Source organism: Oreochromis aureus, linkage group 3 (genome assembly GCF_013358895.1).
Source record: "Oreochromis aureus strain Israel breed Guangdong linkage group 3, ZZ_aureus, whole genome shotgun sequence".
Lineage (NCBI taxonomy): Eukaryota > Metazoa > Chordata > Actinopteri > Cichliformes > Cichlidae > Oreochromis > Oreochromis aureus.
In genome coordinates this window covers 7,531,582-7,553,846 of record NC_052944.1, presented here as the reverse complement: position 1 = coordinate 7,553,846, position 22,265 = coordinate 7,531,582, and the positions used below count along the sequence as shown (strand labels likewise).

Here is a 22,265-nt window from a genome sequence, read left to right as displayed (position 1 = left end):
TGGCACCTCCTGAACAAAAGAAATAAAACCACAGAATCACTTCTTTGGGAAAAAGCAAAAGGCATTTATTTATGTCATTTTATAAAAGTTGAACATAGGTCCCACTATCTTCTAAAACAGAGACTGAAAGCATGAAAGAAAGCAAAAGACTAAAGAAAAGACAGTTGTTTTCTACAGACAAATGCCACTTGGCAGAAATATTTACATCAATGTAGAAAGAACACATTGCCTTCTTGTCCTTATCATATTGACAAATAAGACACAGTGAAGCTCAACAAAGGAAAACAGGTCCTCGTTGTCCAGTGTCTTTGTTCACTGCCTGTGTGTACAGGCAGTGAACAAAGACACGGCAGTGTTAGATCTACTGGTTTTTATAAGAATCAGTGTTCGGTGCTGTAACAGCTCATGTAGTTTAGAAGTTTAAACTGACTCGGTCTTCTTGTATGCCACCATGCTGTTGACCTTGTGGATTGAAGTGGTGAAGGAACGTAAACGCACTTCCTCTGACTGGTCAATGGTCTGCGGCCCCGATTCTTCCCATTTATCTGGAACCACCAGGTCCTTGTCCGTGTAAACCAAGAGGTCAAAAGCACCTGAGGGGAGAGGGAGGAGTTGAAATTATTACCTAACCACCACAGCGAGGGCTCAAAGGTCAAAAGTCTCATTACTCACATGGCGTCTCCAGCAGGGGCAAGAAAGTAACTGTGGCTGTTATCTGTCTGATAACTGAGCGGATCTCATCCTGAATTGTCTTAATGGACTTCTCTCTGGGTGCACTGGGTGACACATGAGAACTCAGTTAGAATGCATTATTTATTAGTCAAACAATAGTCAGCTGAGTGTGAATAATGACAGATGCTCATTTAACCAAATTAAATACTCTGTTGTCGAGACTCTTCTAAAGTACAAATTTAATGTCATTTTATTGCAAAAAACAAAAACAAAAAAACGAAGCCACTGTAAACATACAAATTCAGATCTGTGCTGACAAATCAGCCAACCAACACATAGTTTGCACAATTCAACTCCTGTCAATAAGTTTAAGTGTAAGTAAACAGATGTGTCCAGATGCCTTAGAAGGATATACATGGGTTTATTTTTACACTAGGTTTAAAATCAAAGGGAATACCTATTTTTTAGCAGCAGATTAACACATTTGGTCCTGCCACATATAGTACAGTGTATGTGAGTCTACGTAGTCATATTAAGTCAGCCATGTGTGTTCTACGTTCGGCCCATTACTGTGTTAATAACTTTCAGATAACACTACAGCTGTGTGGCACACAGGAATATAACTCATGCACCTACAGTCAGTCATGTTGGCCTGACAGCTGATAAACATCCACCAGCTATTCGTCAGCAGCTAGCTTGAATTAATGCCCATGCCAAAAAGACCAGAACATGCAGCGACTGTTGATTTAAGAAACTAAACTACTTATCTAGAAGATCCAGTGCTAATGGAAGAGGGTCAGAGGAGAATTACCACATAGAGATTGAAAATGTGACGTCATTCCAGGGTAAAACCGCAAAGGATTTTGGGTATGAGTGGCAAGTGGTACTAGCGCACGCAGGCTTTCACATGAAAACAGTCACACAGCGATAAAAAGAAACACAAAGAATGGCAAGAAGCTGCTGTATTATTAACTGCAATAGCCGGTCGCATGACAGCCACGGGAAGTAACAAAGAGCCGACGGATGGCCTGGATTGCAGCCATTCGAAGACCAAATATAACGTTCCAGAACACTCCAGCTCACATGTTAGTCTGCTCCAAGCATTTCCACAAAGGTAAGTCTTCTGTTGTAGTTATTACGTAATTTATCATAACATAATTGTTGATGTAGGTTACAAATGAATCTTATATTGATTTGAATTCAATTCAATTCATTGCGCTATGCTGCTTTGTTCACTGTGGCTTTGCGGGCTAATATTTGTTGTGTTTTGTAGGAAAACCAGCCTACAAAATGCAGGAATGCGATCCAGACTGGGCACCCTCTATCAACCTATCTATACCGAGTTTAAAGCTGCTACCACAGCGAAATTTGATCGGTTAAGAGAGAGAGCCTCGAAAAGCAGCCTCGAAAAGTCCTGCATATATGTGCCCAAGGGTTGTATTGAAGCAATCAAGTGATGAATAACTGTTTCAGCAATGTTTTGCAATGGTTTTTTTTTTGTTTGTTTGTTTTTTTGTATTGTTGATTTGTTTTTTACCGAAGCAGCTAATAAAGCATAATGAAATACAATTTTGCCTCTTTCTTGTAAGATTCTATAATAGAATGAAACAATAATAACAGTTATAAATAAAGACAATAAATTGAATGAATTACGAAACACCCATTTTTTTTCTATTAGATCTGAAAATGTTGTGTAATACTACAACCTGAAACGACAAATAGATTGCGTTGGCCTGTACAGGAGATAAAGGAAAAAAAATGTAACAACAGCTGTGAAATGGAATAGTCCAAATCACCAAAGTAAACTGGACCTGGGCTTGTTGCAGGGATCTGAAGTTACTAAACATTTTGTGAGTGTATGCACTCACACTTAGGACCATATAATAATAAATATGTGCGTGATGAAAGGTGGGCAGCACGCTAACGTCCTTACTCCACTCTGTATGCTCGTATGGGTCTAACCCTTTCACTCCTTTGATTTTTTCCTCGTACGTTTTTTTTTTTTTTTTTTTTTTTTTTTTGCCATTTCGTCAAGTCTGTCTTTCCGTCGTTTTGTACATAACTGTTTTTGGGGCAAATAAAATGCAAGTAGGGATTAAAACCGCAGAATTAATGATTACCGGTGCTGGAAATGCTAGCGATTGATGCAGTGTTTTGATTTTGTTGCCATTCGTACCCACAATGCAATGCGTGAAAGTCACGTGGTCTGTCAATCTCTATTTGATGAAGTTGACAGAATGGCTATATTAATTAATTCTTTACAGTAGTGCCAAGCATAAAAGCAGTCAGACTCACAACACACCTAACGTTGAGGCTCATGGGATGCAATCTAAGAAGACCATAATGGATTCTCTCTTGCAAGCCATGGAAATCTGACACTGCAGTGGACAGTAGGGCTGAGCCATATCATACCGTTCACAGTAATACCGGTATAATGTTGGGCAACAATAAGAAAATGAAATATCGCGATAGAATATGGGTAAAAGGCGCATGCGCAGTGCCTTTGTTTACATACGCACATGGCGGAAAAAGCATGGCGGCGACGGAGAATGAGAAGGGGGAAAGTGGACCGTTGAATGAAACAGATGAACCAGAATTGGTTTGTAAAAATGCTGCAACTTCAGTGGTGTGGAACTGGTTTGGCTTTTGTCCGTCAGATACACAACAAAGCACTATTTTTGGTAGAGCATGCAAGCGGGCCGTCGTTATTACCGTGTTTTTTGGAAAATACGGCACACTTAAAATCAATCCTTTGACTTTTCTAAAGAAAAAAATCGACAGTGCCCCTTATAATCCCGTGTGCCTTATGTATGAATTCTGGTTGTGTTTACTGACCTCGAACCGATTTTATGTGGTACATGGCGCTCGAAAATCTGTCAAAGCTACGAACCTGCACCGCTTGATGGATTGTCGGAGCATTACGGCTATCGTAGGCAGGAGCCTCGCGGAGTGATACGTACTGTGCTTCAACATAATATTACCGTATTATGTGTGTATAACCTCTTTTTAAGTTTTGTGGATATTATACATGGTTATGCTGAGGATATGTCGGCCAGTTTCTACTGGAAATGCCTTTTGGTTAAACTGTCAGCAAGGAATTTGCATTTGCACTGTTAAATTTTTATATACCTTTAATGCACATAAAAAACAGCTGCTTGTTTAAGTGAAAATACACTGGGTGTTTTTTTTGCACTAACAAAGTTGTGGAGTTGTAAAGTATTTTGTCTAGTGTCAATTATATCGTCAGTTATATAGTTGGCGCAAATTTTCAAATTTATATTGTGATAAATATTTTTGGTCATATCGCCCTGCTCTAGTGGACAGAGCTATACAAAACTGAACACAGCCTGGTCAGATAGCTGCTGAGGCTGCAGATGACACAGCATGAATCCTTTTGCTCAAATCTGGTTTGTATCTTGAGTTCATGCTGCTGCAGGGGTAAACCCTAATTTGCCAAATACCAGTGAGTTAAGGTTTTAATATCATTGCCTGAGTAACAGCAGCATGAATGTGCATCTAAGAACTGTGCAACACAATCATGTCAAGATATAGCAGATTCTCAAAAACTGTCTTTAAAGAGGAAGACGCCTCCAGCAGAACCAGGCTCAGGAAGAGGCAGTCATCTGCTACAACTGGTTGGAGAACAGCCTGGCAGCTCCTTCTCATGCTCACCAGCATTTGCTATAAGTCAGCCAGCTTAGTTGTGTTGGTCACTCTGATACAAACGGCACAAAGCTGAACCACAATTGGTTAGTTGGGTTTAGGTCAAGACTGTAGGCAGACCATTGCATCCTCCCTACTCCCAAATTCTGGAGGTAGTTTGATAAACCACACTCTTCGGTGGGCTGAGCATTAACATCTTTCCTGACCCAGATTGCCACTGGTTGCAGAATCTCATCTCAATAACGCTGCCTCACACTATCACACTGCCTCCACAAAAAGGCGTTACCCCGTCAGTGAAGCAATCAGCATAATTTTCTCTGCGTCTCCTCCAAAAATCGACCCTATGGTCTAACTGTTACAGGCAGATTCTAGACTCATCGCTGAACATAAATTTCCAGTGCACATGTTGCCAACAGAAACGCAAACAGGCCTGATGGTGACGGGCAGTCATGACAGGAATCCCAGTAGCCCTATGAGACAGAGGCTGGCCATGTGCAGTCTGTTCTAGATTGTCTGGCTAGCAAGCCGTCAGCCACATCGTCCAAACCTGTAGAAGACTGCCTGCAGGTCCCAAGTGGTGGAACTTGGCCTTCATTTGGAGATGCTACTGTAGGGATCACGCCACATAATACTGTAACTTGACTTTGTGGAACACCAACTGGAGGTTACCCTATAACACGAGTCCTATCCAGATCAGTCAAACATGCCATGCTTACAGCAGACGCCAACTGATCACTGTTGCAGAGTCCATGCGCACAGGTGCTGCTAATCAGGAACCTGATAGTCCACACCTAGGGTACCAGAAGCTCAAAACAATTTACACAATATATCGGGCGTTTCTCAATATGCGTACTTGCGTTCTCGTGATACGTCATCAGTCGGAGACCAAGTACTGTTCCAATTCGAAGTACGCATCAAGCCGAGAACACGAAAAAGTCCCGGATGTGTTCTCGCTCCGCCCGTTTTATCGAGCATGCATCGGTGTGGACTTGGTACAGCTAAATATCCCAGAATGCATTTCGTCCAAAACTCAACAGTGGACTCCGGGCACATCGTTTTCAACCCCCCCCCCGCTCGCGGTCTTCTCACTACTCAGGTTAAAGAAACCCCAGCAGCTGTCTATAGTATTGAGTGTCCACTAAAATAAAAATAAAAGCGTTCTAACATCTCACCTGCTTGTTTTTATTAAGGTATGTACACGTATGTACACGTATGTACATGTACACTATTTTTATTAATAGAGGTTCCACTACTGAGGTTAAAAATGATATATAAGTCACTTAGATCACTTCTAAATGTTAATGTTTGGTTTATTTCAGTGTTTTATTTGTTCCTGAGTAAACCGGTTTGGCTGTGATTAAAGTTACGCTTCATAACATGTTACTCACAGTTAAATTAAGAGGGGACGGCAGTAAAAACTCCGGACCTGTGACATCATCACGTACACAGGTGTTCCAATTGTACATATCGCGAGTCCGTGCTCGCGTTCTCGGCGGGTACGTACTCCCGTGTGTTCTCGGCGAGTACGTACTCACCGAGAACGCGAGTACGTACTCGCGTACTTGAGAATTGAGAAACGGCCATCACTCCACTCAAACCGATGGTGGGGGAAGTACAAGTGCAACATGCCAGGTGTTGGAATTAGATGAGACAGCAAATTAATGACCCTTCGCATGGAGCCTTTTTTTAAAAAAAGAAAAAAGTCTAGTAGAGGTACTGACCTGCTCTCTTTAGCAGACTTGTCGCACTCAATGTCAAACTGCCATCTCTCGAGCACCTCGTTGGTTTCCAGACATGTAATCACCAACACCAGCTTTTGCACAGTGCACTCAAACAGCCACTCTGCAACACAAAAAGAGCAAACAAATTTTTAATGATGTGTTGTCATGAAAGGTGAGAGGTAGTTAAACTCCCTAAAAACATAATACAAAGATGTAGAGAATTTTGTATCCACAACTATATCCAAAAGATCACGAGTCTGTGAGAAAAATAGCCATTCTGAATATGGGCTGTAAATGCAAATGTACACTAAATATTGTACACATTGTGGCAAGAATGACCACCCTCAACCATAATGTCTTTATCTAACCAACATCATCAATAATTCAGTAACCATTTTGACTAACACCAATTCTTAAAATCCCAATAATCAAGTTAAAACATCTTTAGAACTTAAAGGAGAAAAAGCACTTATACTCTGTGCTCCTAGATATGATTTGTATTCTGTAATTTTACTACTCTTAGCATTACACAGTTGAGAGCTTCAGTGATTTGACATAAGCACCCAAAAATATGAATATTCTGATACGAATTACATTAACTAAACTTGAACTGAAAATCCAGAGACATTTATTCTATTTAGTTTTATTTATATTGCACTAAAAATCACAACAGTCGCTTCAAGAGACTTTACACTTTAAAGTAAAGACCCCCACAGGCTTAAAAAGAAAAACAATCAGATGATCCCAGAACAGCAAGCACTAGGCATTGATGGGAATGAAAAACTTCTTTTCAACAGGAAGAAACCCGAGGAGGCAGCCATCAACAGTTGGGGGCATTGGATTTAAGAACAAAATAAAAAATAAAATATAATATTACAATGGCATCACCTTGGACAGAAAAGGGTGCACCGATCTCTTTCCTCATTCACACACATAAGTATTTATGGCAAAATCAAAAATTGGCAAAGTAAAAATGAAAAAAAAAATCTAGTGTTTTTAACCAGAAATAGCTTGTAGTTCACCTGACAAGAGCCTAAGAGTAGCTTAACACAAATTTGTGTAACATGGGAATGGAAACTCACGTGTGCTGCTTTGTATGTTACTTAACGTTGATCTTAAGATGCCAGGTCATACCAATTAAAATCTCAGGCATGAGTCTAATAGGCATCTGAGTTCATCAACACAACAAAAAGGGGAGGGGGAAATGCACCACCATGTGGCCCTACTCAGAAATCGCAATTAACAAGTTACTATAAACTATCATTTATTGAGTAAAGACCGATCACCGAATTATCAAAATAAATAGACAAAATCATTCATTGTTCACAAACATCACCTTATTTTGTATTTCAGTACGGCTTTTGCCTTTACTTTTTCTTGTTGAGTTTTTCCACTTTCTACTTGGTTGTGTCACGAGTGGAGAAGCCCACTATTGAGATACCTTTAAGTTGAGACACCACGTTAGTCAGATAGTTCTTCAGCTTGAGGTCAGTAGTGAGTTGGAGACTCATGTCATAGTGGGTAACTCTGGTAAATGTCTCTGGAGGATAGATGCCCCGTTGGTACAGGATGCTGTTGATGCCGAAAGCTGTGAATGACAAAGGGGGAAATCAAAGGGTTCAAATACGCCAGAATTCTAGTATTCGTAAAATTTAGAGGCTTATGTGGTTCAAACTTGAAAGGGATAGAAGAGTATAAAAACAACTACACACAAACAGCTAATAACACGAGAGAAAACTAACTGGGAATCAATGAATATATTAGCTCGGCAGAATAGAAACCATATATGGTGTACATTCACGATTCTCACTACAAGGGCCGAAAACTAGACAGTCTTTACAAATTATTCGGTTTGAAGTTGTGAATTGACGCTTATAGGATACGTCAGGCTTAAACACTTTATTTTTGATCAACAGCTTGTCATGTGAGTGCATACATGCTGCGTTGATGCTAATATGTTATCGGGCACTATGTAGGCCCAATAGCATATTAGCTTTACATGCATGCATGTCGAAAACGAGCGACTAAAAGATGAAATAACAGAAATACTTACAAAAGAACTCGGCTACTAACTCCGCGCTTCCTTTGAGAGTAATTCCCTTCAACGTGCTTGTCATTTTCTTAACACTTTGGTTGAGTTCTTAACAATAAATATATTGTACGTTTTTCTTTTAAGTCTTCTTCTACGTCTTCCGACTTCAACTACCCGCCACCCAGTTTGAATTTTGTCAGCTTCCACACAATTGCGCATGCGTGTGAGATTGGGGCGCAAGGTTGATGACGTCTTAGGTTACGCTTACAATTTTGCGACACTAGAGAGCAGTGTAGAATAATAATTCAACGCCACGGTCTGAACGTTACACAGGATTGTTGGCATTTATTTATTTTCTTATGTTAAAGCCATTTCTATCTTTTAATTGACTGTATATTATTGTAATGTGTCACTGTGCAAATGACTGAAGTAATAGGTTAATATTGTAGATACCACGTTTTAATAATCCTAAAGGGGTCCAAACAACCATTGTATGCAGACTTGGAAAAGTCCCTCAGCTTTCACACAAAAGAATCAAAATTGCAAAACAAAAGAAAGACAATTTCAGTTAATGCTAGCTTTTAAGTCTTGTTGGCTCTGTACTTCTCTTTTTGCTATGTGCTTTTTTATATATATATCATAGATGTTTTTTTCTCAGTCAGTAATTGGCTTTTTCTTTCTGGAGGAAAGCCATGCGGGACCTGCACACCTCCAGGACCACTAAGTGGGCAGATTAGATTTGACCAACTTCTCCCAAAATTAATGAAAAGCTTCGAACCTTCTTTGGGAAACTTGTGATTCATGAAAAATGGCTTCTTTCCAGCTGCAGCTGGTCTCATTAACAAGGTCCCCAGACAGACACAGGATATGAACACCACACATCAAACTGTCAGAAAGTATTATTATTTACACATCTGTTAACCTTCACTTCTAATTCGTACGTTTCATTTACATTTGAAACATCAGACAGTACTTAGTAGGTGAAAATTTACAGTCATTCATATTTAGGTCAGGTAATGTTTTTTTCTCAAATTTCTATTTCATATTTACAGTGTTTTGACTATTATGGTACTTGGATTTTCTCACACTTTGTATATTTTTTTTACATACCCCAGTGATCTCAGAACTTTGTTTTCCAGACAATTGTTCCCTGGTATCATCTCCTAAGACAAATTGATTTGGGTGAAGAGTCGAACGAACTGTGATTCAGAAGATACCTATGATGATAAAACCTATGAAATATGATACCTCTTCCAGGAAAGGGATACCTCAGCCCTACCACTGAGGGGCCCACTGGCAAGTGTATGGTGGCCAGGTCATAACTCATGGGGACCTGCCAGACTCTGACTGAATTATCCACATGGGCCAGTCTGTCTAGTGGGCCCACCACCTGTAGGAGAGGCTGTAGGAGTCAGGCACTATTTTGCTAAGGGAGGGGGTGGACTGGTTCTAGGAGGGAAACAGCTGGAACTTATACCACAGGTTGCAAGATAGGAAATACATATGTATGGCCTCACCTCAGTGGGGATAATAGGTTCTGAAACCAATCTTTTTTTGAAGTACTGCCCACAACTAGAGTTGGTTTTGATGAAAGATAAATGCAGAAAAGTGTATGCTCATATGCCAACAGTTAGGTACTTATATATTAGGGTTCTCTCCAGTGAATAAGACATTGCTTCCTGCACCTTCGGGTTGGGGAATGGGTCCTGGCTGTTTTGCACATTTCCACATATGCAAAACAAACAAGTTGAGCTGCTGCTTTTCTACAGCTGAGCCATTTGAGGTGGTTTGGGCATCTGATCAGAATGACTACATTCTTCATTCTCATCAGAATGATGAGAGGATCTCTTCTCAGTTGGAAGTTCCCAAAACACTTTACGTAGGAGGTATTTTGGGAACTTCCAACTGAGAAGAGATCATTAGGCAGACTAAGAACATACTGAAGAAATTATGTTTCTCAGCTGGATTGAGAAGATCTCAGTGTCCCACCCAGAATACCTGGAGGAGATGGCCAAAGGAAGGGAGGTCCCAGGGTCTCTGCTTAGACTGAAACAAAGGCTGCAACTGGGACCCATATTAGCAGGAGAAAATAAATTCTATTCTCACTACTTGAGAATAGAATTACTTGAAGCACACACAACTCTGCATTAATTGCAGTCACAGACTCTGGGCTACAGATCCTTGCATACATCCTTACATAAAAAGGCTCAAGAGGATTAAGCACATTCAATGGACCCATAACAACAACACATCCTTCCATAAATTAGCTTTTCAAGTTCCCTGTAGATGTTCTAAAGCACTTCTTAATGCAGTCCCTTCAGCTTTCCTCCTAGCTATAGAAGGTAATGAGGTAACTCATCATGCATGTCATAGCCTGATGTCTTTTTCCTCAACCACAAGCATGTTGCCATTCATCACTAGAGTCTCCAAAAGCTCATTTAAGTCTTTTTCTCTATGACACAATGTGCAGTCTTCAACTTGTATCATCTTGCATCAGCTGATTCAGCATCCAAAAAGTTGTGAAGCAGTGTGAAACCTAAATATAAACAAAATACAATGATTTGAAACCCATATTTTATTCATAATAGATAATAATAGACATACAGAACCTGTAAACAGAGAAAATGTACCATTTTAAGGAAAAAATGAGAACATTTTGATTTTGATAGCAGCAACATGTCTCAAATAAGTTGAGGCGGAGAAGCGGTGATGACCTTCTTGCCTGTGAAATATAAATTTTTTATATTTAAAATTGACAGTATTTTGTGCTGTTGACATCTAAAATTATTTCATAATTGAGGGCAGTTGTGACTCAGGAGGGAGAAAGGCTTATTTATCGGTCAGTGGTTTGATCACAGGTCCTCCGGTCTACATGTCAAAGTATCATTGGACAACTTACAAAACCTCATGGTGTTTCATTCATGCAAATGTGAATTTGTGTGTTTATGTTACACAAAGGATTAATATTAGACAAAGCGTTAGAATAGCAATACTGTGTGAAAGTTCAGCATTTGATAAGTTGTTTATCATGAATTAAATTTGAGGTTAAATTATATCTAAATGTTGAATTTCGTCTTTCTTTATCTTTTCAGTTGTTACTCTTCTGTAAAACAATTGGCCTTTTCTCATTGCAAAACCAGTATGCAGTCCATCACTCAGATCTGATTTTTAAAGTTTTTGCTGTCATTCCTGTGTGACCATTTTATTAACCAGTTTAAGTTGGAGATGGTAGGATAAATGATAAATCTATATTCCAGGTTTGAATTATACAAGTTGCAATTACAGTAATTAGCCACATAAAGGCAGTAAATCTAGAGACATAGTGTTAGGAGAACTGTAATCTCTCAAATAGTGTTGGTTGGCTTGAGGTCATTTGTAACTTCAGTCCAGCCCTCATCTTCGAGAGCCAAACTGGTATCACTCGCAAAGCCTCTGTTGGTCTGTATTAACAGCTCTGTGGTTTTGTATCAAAGGACTACAGTCCCAGTCATGTTTCATAATAAAGACTGTGGGTGCTGGCATCAAGCCTTCTCAAGAATTGTTCTGGCGCCATGAATCTGGCAAGAACACCAGCAGATACTGGACTTTGATCAAAGCCTGTTAGCCATTTTGTTAGATGTGATCAGACAATGTAGCATTTGATAACTCCTCAAAAAAACCTTACATAATCTTTAAAATGTAATACAAATGTGTTAACAAGTACACTACAGAGTCACTGATAATAATAAGCTCAGTTTTTAGCTAAATAAGCCAATGGAGAGACAATATTTTTTACTGCTAAAATGAACATCTCTTTATTGAAAAAATATAGTACATTATATCTATATCAGATCTGCATTCACTGAGCTAAATGAACTACGTTCATAATGGCTGATACCTGTACCCAGCCAGCCATGTGGGGCTTGTTGAGCTTTTCAGTCTGTTACTATTTTCAGAACCTGGTGGAGTAACTAGCAGATGCAGAGAAGGCCAGGTTCAGTGGGGATGTCTTTTTAAAGGTCACCCCACCTCCTGCATGCTGGTTGAAACATTTTTTAAGCTAGGCCTCATTCCAGCTCAGAAACTATAACACAAACAGGTAATGATTTAAATTAATTTCAGAATTAGTAAATGTATAAATAAAACTAAATTGAACTTTAGTCTATCACAACTGTTTGTCTATTTTGTGTTTCTGCAAATACTGTGTTGAGAGTTGTGTGAGGGAAGATGACTGCATGTACAAAAAATGGGCTGTTCTTTTTGAGGAAATAGCTTTCTAACAACCAGGTGTTATCTTTCTTTTGCCTCCTAAGCTTCATCTGGTGGTTCTGGAACAAAGTCTTCACTTCTTAAATGAGACTAATGAACTCCACAGTGACCAGAAAGTGCACGTGGAATGCATACTGTATTGTATTTCATCAACATTCATAAATTCCATACTTGTTTGTGTGTTAGACCGGGCATACAGCCAGTTTCTTCATTTCAGTTGTGTTGAGGTACAGCTTAGCACTGAAGCACTGAACAAGATGACAAGGTTGTCTGGACCTTTACTTCTGAATTAATCACAGGAGTAATGGGACACAAGAGAGTACAAGAAAGGAACTGTTAGTCTCTGTGAAGGCTAAGTACTTTAGACCCAATACAAAAGGATTTTTGTAAGAACAAAAACACAGAAAGTTTAAAGAACCCTGAACTATGCTCACTAATCTAGGCTGTAAGTAGTTTTAGAAGTGATATCCAAGAGAAAAGAAAGTAGATGAAATTGCTGAACTTTTAGAAAGTGAGTGTTTTGGTAGGCTTTTATGTACAGATTCTCGGCAGTTTTACTGGCCGGATCAGCTCTTACACTGGAACTCACAACACTTTTTCACTTTTTTCACATTTTTCCTCTCCTGTAACCTGCAAGGGTATATTCGTTTCTCTGTCAAGTACATATTCACAGCAGAGAATATGATGAAATATTGTATAGTGTAATAATTTACCTTCCCATTTTTCTCTTGTGTTATGGTTGTCTTACCTTAAAAGACTGACTGCAGCAATTGGTGTGCAGCCCTCAGTCAGGCTGGCTCTGTGCCTCATATTTCTTGGCGCTCTCTGTGCAACAGCTGGAGTTCTGCAAGTGACATTTCATGTCTCATTCACACACAGATGCACACATTCCTGCATTTCCTGTAGAAACCAAATGCAAGCATAATTTTTTACAGACACACAGTCAAGGTTGTTATAGTTAGCTATAACAGTAAACCGAAAACTAAATGTGAAAGAATATTTTAGTTAACAAAAAAAAAAAAAAAAACCCAACAAAATTTCTGGAAAAATGTAACCAAAACAGGTTTGTTGAAAATAAGACCCTGTGTATGTAAGTTTATTTGTCCTTATCTACAACTTTGGGTTCTGGTTTTTGTGCCAAGATAAACAAAGGAACTGTCTGTCAATTAAAACCTTTCTTGTCAAACTGAAGCTCCATTTTTCAGCTTGTTTATTTAGTCCTAGTGTCTTAAGTACACCCATTTGACTTTTAAAAGGTATTTTCTTGTAAAATGGTTTTCTTTTAAAGACGCATATCCTTCCTTTTACAAGTGAGTTTATGTGTTGGCCTACAGCCTTATTAGAAACCACCTGCACTATATCCAAAGACAATAAATTAGCCCTATGCATATGTATATCGCCCCAAAGATGATTAGGTTTCAAAAACACCTCAAAGCATTGACATTAACAAATGGTAAACATGAACAATTTGGGGAAGCATTTTTATTCATGTAAAGGAATCACAAAGTTTCACTATAGATTTTAAACTGAATCATCACCAAGTCTGAGTTGAAAGTGAAATGCTGGTAGGTGCTTGTATATGCATGTTTAGTCTAAATGTAAATGTTCTCACCATGCATGGCATGGCAAGGTTACTTGTCTAGGGCTTATTTGTCAGTTAAGTACTAAACGTGTGTGTTTGCAGATTGAAACAGAATGAGAATTAGACTTAACAATGTGACAATGTTATCCTCTAACTGTCCATTCAAGACAAGCGTGAACCACAATTTCTGCCTATTTTTTCAATTTTTTTAACTTTTACTGTCCACTCATATGACTAAATTACAGTTTTAATGTTGCCTCATCAATAAACTAGCAATTTTCTCATTTATAACAGGCAAGAGAAAATATTTAATTGTCAGGGTTAACAGTAGGAACAGCAAACTAACATCTACCTTTTCCAGCATCACTGTCTTATTGGGGTTAAACCCTGAAAGTTTCCCCACAAAGTCCCAAATCTTTCGCAAAGTACAAATACTTCTTTGCTGTACTTTATTAGAGTTACTTTATTATTGAGTACTATTATTATTATTATTATTATTATTATTATTATTATTATTATTATTATTATTATTATTATTATCATTATCATTGTTATTGTTATTATTTATCCTACAGATATTTTAAAAGTATGTGTACTTTTTGCTCCTTACATTGTCAAAAAATGCTCTCTACTTTAGTTTAATTTGAGTTATTATTAAAATATTATTATTATTATTATTATTATTATTATTATTATTGTTGTTGTTGTTGTTGTTGTTGTTGTTGTTGCACATCACTGTGTGCCATCAAACATTAAACTGATCTGAGCCTAAATGGAAGGAACAATAACACACAAAAGTGAATTTTACTAGAGTATCCTCCATTACCGGGGCTTATCATGTCCACAGGGATAAAACAGGCATAACCATATATTTATAGGGCTATAAGGATTTTAAGCAAGCTAGAAAATGTGCAGATGTCCCCAAATTGTCGCTGTGGTACTTAAGCATCTAGCAAGCGCTGCAGAAAAGCAGCACGCATAAAGGGAGTAAAACACCGTAGCAGGTAATTTCAACATATCTAACAGCTCAACAAAGATCAAAAATCACTCAAACTGTTTCTGTGCACTGTCACACAGTGTGTCTGGGAGAGGAAAGAGTGAGAAATAACTTTAGGGCAGGAGGGGAAGAAGAGGGGTTATATTTCAAGGTCAGGCACTTTATTGGTGGGAGCCGGTTTAGTTCACCATCTTATCAGCCAACCATATGCCATAGAGCAGCCACCCCGGGTTTGAATCTGACCGACAGCCCTTTGCCTCATGTCTTCCCCTCTCTCTCTCTCCTTCAGCTTTCCTCTCACTCTTCACTGTAAGTATCTAAAGGCCAAAAAGAACAAAAAAGTGACTTCTTATTGGGATTTGGCAAACTGAAAATTATTCAGATTGGGTCTATATGATGTATTTTGATAAATTATGTATTTTTGTTTGTCAAAGCACAACAGACTGAGGTATACTAACTAACCTAGCCTATATACTTACTAGCTTTGTGGTAACGTTGGAATGCACAGCAGCTGTGGTCTTCATGGTCAGTGCTAGATTCATTCACTGAATTCTACTTTATACTGCACTGTACTTTATACTAGTATAAATACTGTACATGGTCTCTGAAGGGAACAGAAATCTGGAAATCTGCCAATATAGCCTGGGAAACATTTGCTCTAATCTTGTTGCTCATTGAAATATTTTGAAAGCTATCAGCTGACACTAATTACCTGACTGAGTTGTGTTTGTGTTTTTGCAGGTAAAATCATTGTCAATCTTTAACTGTTTGGGGATTTTATTTTAAGACTGTGTTAGAGGGGAGATAAACTATACAGACTAAAAACAGGAACACTAAAGTTAGGTTGGATGAGTTTGGGAGAATCCACTACAGACAGGTAAACGTTTCAGTTCTAATCATCCAAACAAAAAAGATTATTCTAAAAGTCATCAACTGACTTCAACTGCCCAGATTTGAACCACCTGTTTGCTGAAAACAAATCCACCAGTGAAAACTAGCCCTGAAATGAATGTGCCAATCCAAATGCTCTGTCATTCCTGTGCATTTAAATTCACCAACAGCTGCCAACAGCTTTCAGTTGGACTGCAGTAAATACTGACATGCTGTTACTCTGTGGTGCACCTGCCGAAAAACAGCTTCTAAATCCAAGACTGTAACTCCTGTCAAAATACTTTTTCAATCGCGAGGGTCTCAAGGACTTGTTCTACACAACAGTGTGTGTTTTATGTTCCTAGTGTAGAAAATGTGGTCACAGGAGCAATTTAAAGAGTGCAGTCTTTCCTGCTGTTGGGACAAACTCCTAACTGAAAATACAATGCATATCAGTGGGTCTGTTAGAAGGTACTCTTAAGCTGGACGGTAATGAAGGAGACAGCCGGCGAAAAATGTGTGAAATAAAAATAGAATCTCAGTAAGTGAATGCTGAATAAGCTTAATCAGCATTCACATTACTGAGTAATTTATGCTATTTTCAAAGTCACTTAAATCACTTTTTCTTCCCACCATTCTGATGCTCAAGTTGAAAATCGGTGGGTCATCATGACCATGTCTACATGCCTAAATGCATAGATTTAAAGGTGAAATCAGTGCTCCCATGTGAGCCATGTTAGCAGCTAACTAGATATTTGTGTTAATGAGCAGTTGAGCAAGTGTGCTTAACACAGTGGACAGTCAATGTTAGTCATTAGGCCCTTTAAAATGTATTACTGTCATTTCTGTCCTAGTATTTCTAGTAATACTACTTTAACTGCATCAAACATGCCAGCATGTCGTATTGCAGCCTTTACACAACGGGAAGTGTTTTAATTGTGGAAATATTTGTTAGTTTTGTTGGTATATTGAATTTATTTCCCTCAGACAGTGAGTAAATTTCATTTACTCCTGACCACATGTGCCCGGCATGAACCTTGGAGCGCATACTTTTATACTTCATTTAACAGTTTTTAAAAAGTTAGAAATACAGTTTACAGTGTGTAAGATATAAGAAAAACACACAAAAAACTGAAATATCCCACAGTTCAGTGGTGCCACAGACTCTGTATCCTGACTAAAAAGGCTCAGGCTGATGCCTATTTTCAAGTATCATTAAAGTTACAGTTTGTAAAATCTCACCATTAGATGTCAGTAGATTGCAGATTGAAGTCAACTGAATTCACTTGTCTTATCCATTCAAATTCAAGTCCTTATTCCGAGCTACGATAGGTAGGTAGCTCTGCTAACTCTGGTAATGCAGACACACATTCAGACAGTGATTTCAGCACTCTGAGGAAACCATGACCCAGAACTTTAGCTGCACCGTGTAGTTTTGGAGCAATGGAGATCGAAATGATTTGGGATCAGCTTATTGCTAATGCTAATCTCTTAGCTGTTCAACATAAATAACTGCTGGCTGAGGACCTTACATTGGACAAAGCCGTTACTATTGCATGTCAAGTGGAGGCTGCTGTTCACAATGCTACACTGCTCTCTACTGCTTGCATAGTTCAGACTACTCCAGTACAAGCTGTCGAGGTGATGAGTGCATGTTTTTGAGGAAAGAGAGGAGCGTGATCAGCTCAGCTCCACCGCAAGGTTGGTATAAAAAGGCAAGTGATAAAGAGCAACAAGGCCACTGTTTCCTTTGATAAAATGGATAATCAAGCTCTCAGCACTCTGCTAAGTACTAAAGGGATGAACAGAGCTGGCATGAGGATTACGCGTTGGTCATCTAGACTGACATGTTTCCAGTACGACATGGAGTATCGTCCAGGAAGCCAGAACATCATGGCAGACTGCCTGTCACCTGCACACCCGATCTAACAAAACTGAGACTGACTATTTTTTCAGGCTGGCCAAAAGTTAAAAAGTCCCTTCCAGATAAGGTCAAACCTTACTTCCACGTGCAAAATGAACTGGCAGCAGAGTCACCTCTGATATTTAGAGGCGGTCTGCTCATAATTCCTAAATCTCTGAGAGGAAAAGTTGTTTACCTGGCACACGAAGGACATTAAGGCGTAGTTTGCACTAAACAACGCTTTACAGAACTATACTGGTGGCCACACATGGATGAACTTGTCCACACAATTCTGTCAGCCTGCACGATCTGCCAGGCTTGTGATAAAACAGCTACTGTTTCACCTGCCCATTGCAACCAATCAAGTTTCCAGAAAGTCCGTTTCAACATGTTGTGGTCAACATTGTTGGACCATTTGAACATGGGACCTATGACTGCAGGTTTGCTATCACCCTTACTGACTATTTAAGTCAGTGGCCTGAAGTTGCATTCACCCCAAATGCCACAACTGCAATTGTGATTCCATTCCTGACTTCTGTTTTTGCCTGTGAAGGAAACCCCTGCACCATTGCCACTTTTAATGAGCCACAGTTCACATCCACTGACTTTGCACTGATTTTCTGACTGAACGTGGCATTAATCACATCAGGACAAGTGTGTACCATCCTCAGATGAACCGAGGTGTGGAACGCTTTAACAGAGTACTGAAAGGCTCTATTCAGACAGTACAAGCTACTCAGCAACCCTGGAAAACTGTAGTTACGGAACTACTTCCCAGCTATCAGGCTACCCCCAGTGCTACAACTGGTGGGTCACCTTTCCAGCTCCTCAGAGGGAGGCCAATGCAGACTAAATTGGACATCCTGTCTCCATCAACAGATGGACAGTATGACTGCATCAAAGCTAAAGTGGTACAGACGCAGGACAAAAGTGCATTGTACACAAACAAAGAGCAAAGAGGTGCTAAACCTACTAAAGTGACTGTTGGTGCTTCAGTTAGAGTATGCAAACCTTTCCATGTGGGAAAAGGAGAGACTCAGTACAGCAATCCATTGTTTGTACAGCAGCAAACGGGTCAGAGTTCTTTCCTTCTCAGTGATGGGAAGAGATGGACGTCTTTCACTCTGCCCAGTCAGCTCAAAAGAAGCACCAAGAGCTGATACAGCAAAGGAAAACGTCAGCCTAACAAAGACAGTCAAAGGTTCAATGCTGCAAAGAGATAGGCAGCCGCCAACATGGACAAAAGACTGTCATTGAAATAGGTTAAAGGTAAACTTCCAATGGTGGCAGACACTGTTATGCTAATCTGACAAAGGATATGTTTCTGAAACAAAAATATGAATTTGATTTAAAATCCTTATGCTTAATTTCAGTTATGACTTCTGCCATAGTGTTGGGTGTTTTCGCATGAAAAAATAAAACTGAACTGAAGTGTTAACTAGGCACCCTTAAAACTAAACATGCTGTTTAATGGGTGATTAATACCTACACTTTACGTCAGTGAGAATTTTCGGGTAAAAGGGGAAATGTTGTGTTTGCAGGCTTATGTGGACTGAATCTGGGTGTTGTGTGCTTCTGTGGTGCTGTTGCTCCTTCAGGCCAGAGGTGCCGCTGTGTAACAGGTGAAATGAGGAGAGAGAGTAGAAGAAGAGAGTGTGACATAAACAGTTTTCACTGACATTAAAGTGCCTAAAAATGAGCCATCGTCTCTGGTGTTATGTACAAACACAACAGACCTCAATTAAGTGAATGCTTAATCAGCATTCAAATTAATTATTGTGAGTGATTCTTTTCTCATGCAAAGCCATGATTGCCAATTTTTGGGTTCTCCCACCTTTCTGTTTATATGTGGGGGCAAAGCCACCCTCTACAATGTAGGCAACAGAAAATAAAGCTATTTTTTTAATTCTCTTTCACTGCTTGTGTCCTAAATAAAATATTCATTAGAATTAGAATTACATTTGCAACTTTGGTTTATTTGAAATTTGTGATTATTAGAATAAAAACTGCTACTAATACTTTATATATTTTCATTTGTCCTCCAGCACTTGCAGAAGGCCTGCCTTTGGGTCTCTGCTGACTCTGAAATTGCCCCTGTAGCAGCTGCTATTTGTCTTTCAGCCTGCAGCAGTTGAAAGAGTTCATTCTAAGAGTTTCCATTGTGTATTGTCAAGACTCATCTAGGCTAGTGAAACAAGAAGGTGATATTTCACCTAGGTTTCTCTCTTCATGTACATTTCTAATGTTTTGTGGCACTGGTTTGATAAATTCATATGTTTTTGTAGAAATATATTCCTCATCTTTCTCTCAGTCACTCTCTAAGCTCTCAAGCTTCTCATATGCGCATCTTGGTCTTCAAAGACTTTTCTACAAGCTTTAGTAGTCATACTTCCCATGCATGGTTACACTCTTATATCGGCATTCTTCCCGGGGTGAACAAATCTGATTTATGTATGCTGCCCTCTGTTCTGTTAATGACCACAATAAATGTTTCATGAGAAACACATCTGTTGACCTCTGAGGGCATGGATAAATAGAGGGAGGATGGAATCGCTGGGCATGAGGAGCACAGGGGGAGGGGGAATGGGGAGGATCTCTGAAGGAGACAGGGGAAGGGAGGTTCCTTAACTTTTCTGGCACATCTGTCTCTCTTCCGTCCCTGCAGCACTGATGCAACACACTCACACAAAAACATACTCAGCTGGCTCTGCTTTAGCCACGCAACTTGCATGTGGATCACTGCAGCTCTCATTGTGCTGCCATTATTTCATAGTAGGTTTGGTGCAACACAAAGTGATGTTTATGTGGCTAAATGTATCCTGTAACAGCAACTAATGAAATCATGCTTTGGAAAAAACTGAGTTTAGGTGTCATTTGGGGAAGGCTGTTATCCAAGACTTCTAATAGAACAAGTTTTTACAAAGTGTCAAACACCCCCATAAGTAAAATGATTCTGTTTCTTATTATTTGAGATGTGCGCAGACCTCATTAAGGTCACATGTCAGTTTTTCCTCAGTTTTAACAGCACGTTACTCAACATAATGCACAACATGTGGCTCCACTGCAACACAGATTTTTAGCATTACTTGCTCAAAGAAGAACTGAATGACTAAGTGATGTAGAGCATTACAGCCACTATGACTTTGTCTGTTTTATTAAAGACATGTGTGGTGCATCACAAAAAACCCCCAAGAAACTTCAGTGTCAAAGTAGTAACATAAAAATATGAGGGGCCGCACAAGCCAAAATTCATTCTTTCACTCTCACACACATACATTCTTCTTTCACATACATATACTTTCACTCTCACATACATGTACTTTCACTCTCTCATAGTTTTATTTTAATTTTTATATTTAGATATTTTTATTCTCATGTTTACACATATTTAACACACACATTGCAATATTGTGCTCTCTTATACATGTATTTTAATGTACATATTTACAAATTCTCACTCTAACATACATGCATTTTCATTTATGCACTTGCAATCTTTTAATTTAAATGCAAAGATAATCAACAGTTCCAAAATGCAAATATAACAATATCAAAAATATATGAAAAAAGTTCATACTAAGACAGTACTGACTAGTCTAAAGTGTTAAGTGTGCCTAAATGTACCCCAATCAAAATTGTGTATATGTGTTTGTTTAAATTCAGGGATCTGTGTTCTTTCAGGAATATGTCATGCTCATACTCCTGTCTGACCAGAATCTCAACCACATATCCATAGATCCATCATAACCTGAGGTAGACATATAGACAGAGAGCCGTGGTATCATTACAGTTTTGTGTATCCAGTGAGAGCAGGTGAGCAGCAATGAAAAAGCTCTTTTCAGCACAGTTCATGCATGGTGAAAGAAAGTCAGTGTGTTGCCTGAAACACTCCTCATTTATTTGTGTCAATCAGGGCTCACACAGACACACACATACATATATATATAGCTATATGTGTACTGACTGCAGTGCCAAGTCCACTTCACACAACTCCAACTTTGACCAGCCAGCAAATAAGGCTGCTAAAAATAACTGAGCAGGGCTACTGTGAGCGTCCTTTGTGTGAGTTTGGCTGGGATGTTATTAAATCGTGTGTGTGTGTGTGTGTGTGTGTGTGTGTGTGTGTGTGTGTGTGTGTGTGTGTGTGTGTGTGTGTGTGTGTGTGTGTTTGGGAGGGGTTGATTACCCACCAACCCTCAGATCTGTCTCAGTTAAATGCACCAGCAGGACATCAAGAACTATCACAGAGATGAAAAGAGCTATGTTATTAAAAAGTAATGATAAAATACTGACAATGTATCTGCAACATCAAAACTGAAACTGAAACTTTACAGCTGTTGTCATGCTGTCCCCAGAAAAACATAAAATACCACTGGGATTTTTGTGACCGGGTCTCAGATAAGTGGAAGAATATGGATGGATGGATGGATTTTATTTAATTCAAGATTTATGGAAACAACCAGAAATATAATCTTAATGTGAACATTAAGCAGCATTTAAAGTACAATAAGAAAAGCAAAATAAAATAAAAAAGAGAATAAGAGTAATGTTGTTTTATTTTTTAAAATAATATAAAT

The 22,265-nt window shown here is 39.0% G+C and overlaps 1 protein-coding gene across 1 annotated transcript; it reads right to left on the bottom strand.

Moving 5' to 3' along the window:
- Positions 1 to 40: 40 nt before the first annotated feature.
- mad2l1 (MAD2 mitotic arrest deficient-like 1 (yeast)) lies at positions 41 to 8,301 on the bottom strand. Its single transcript, XM_031728219.2, has 5 exons — positions 8,110 to 8,301; positions 7,498 to 7,644; positions 6,057 to 6,177; positions 673 to 776; positions 41 to 593 (listed from the first exon to the last, which is right to left on the bottom strand). The coding sequence occupies exons 1-5, from the start codon at positions 8,171 to 8,173 to the stop codon at positions 421 to 423; spliced, it is 609 nt and encodes a 202-aa protein (XP_031584079.1). The 5' UTR covers positions 8,174 to 8,301; the 3' UTR covers positions 41 to 420.
- Positions 8,302 to 22,265: the final 13,964 nt, after the last annotated feature.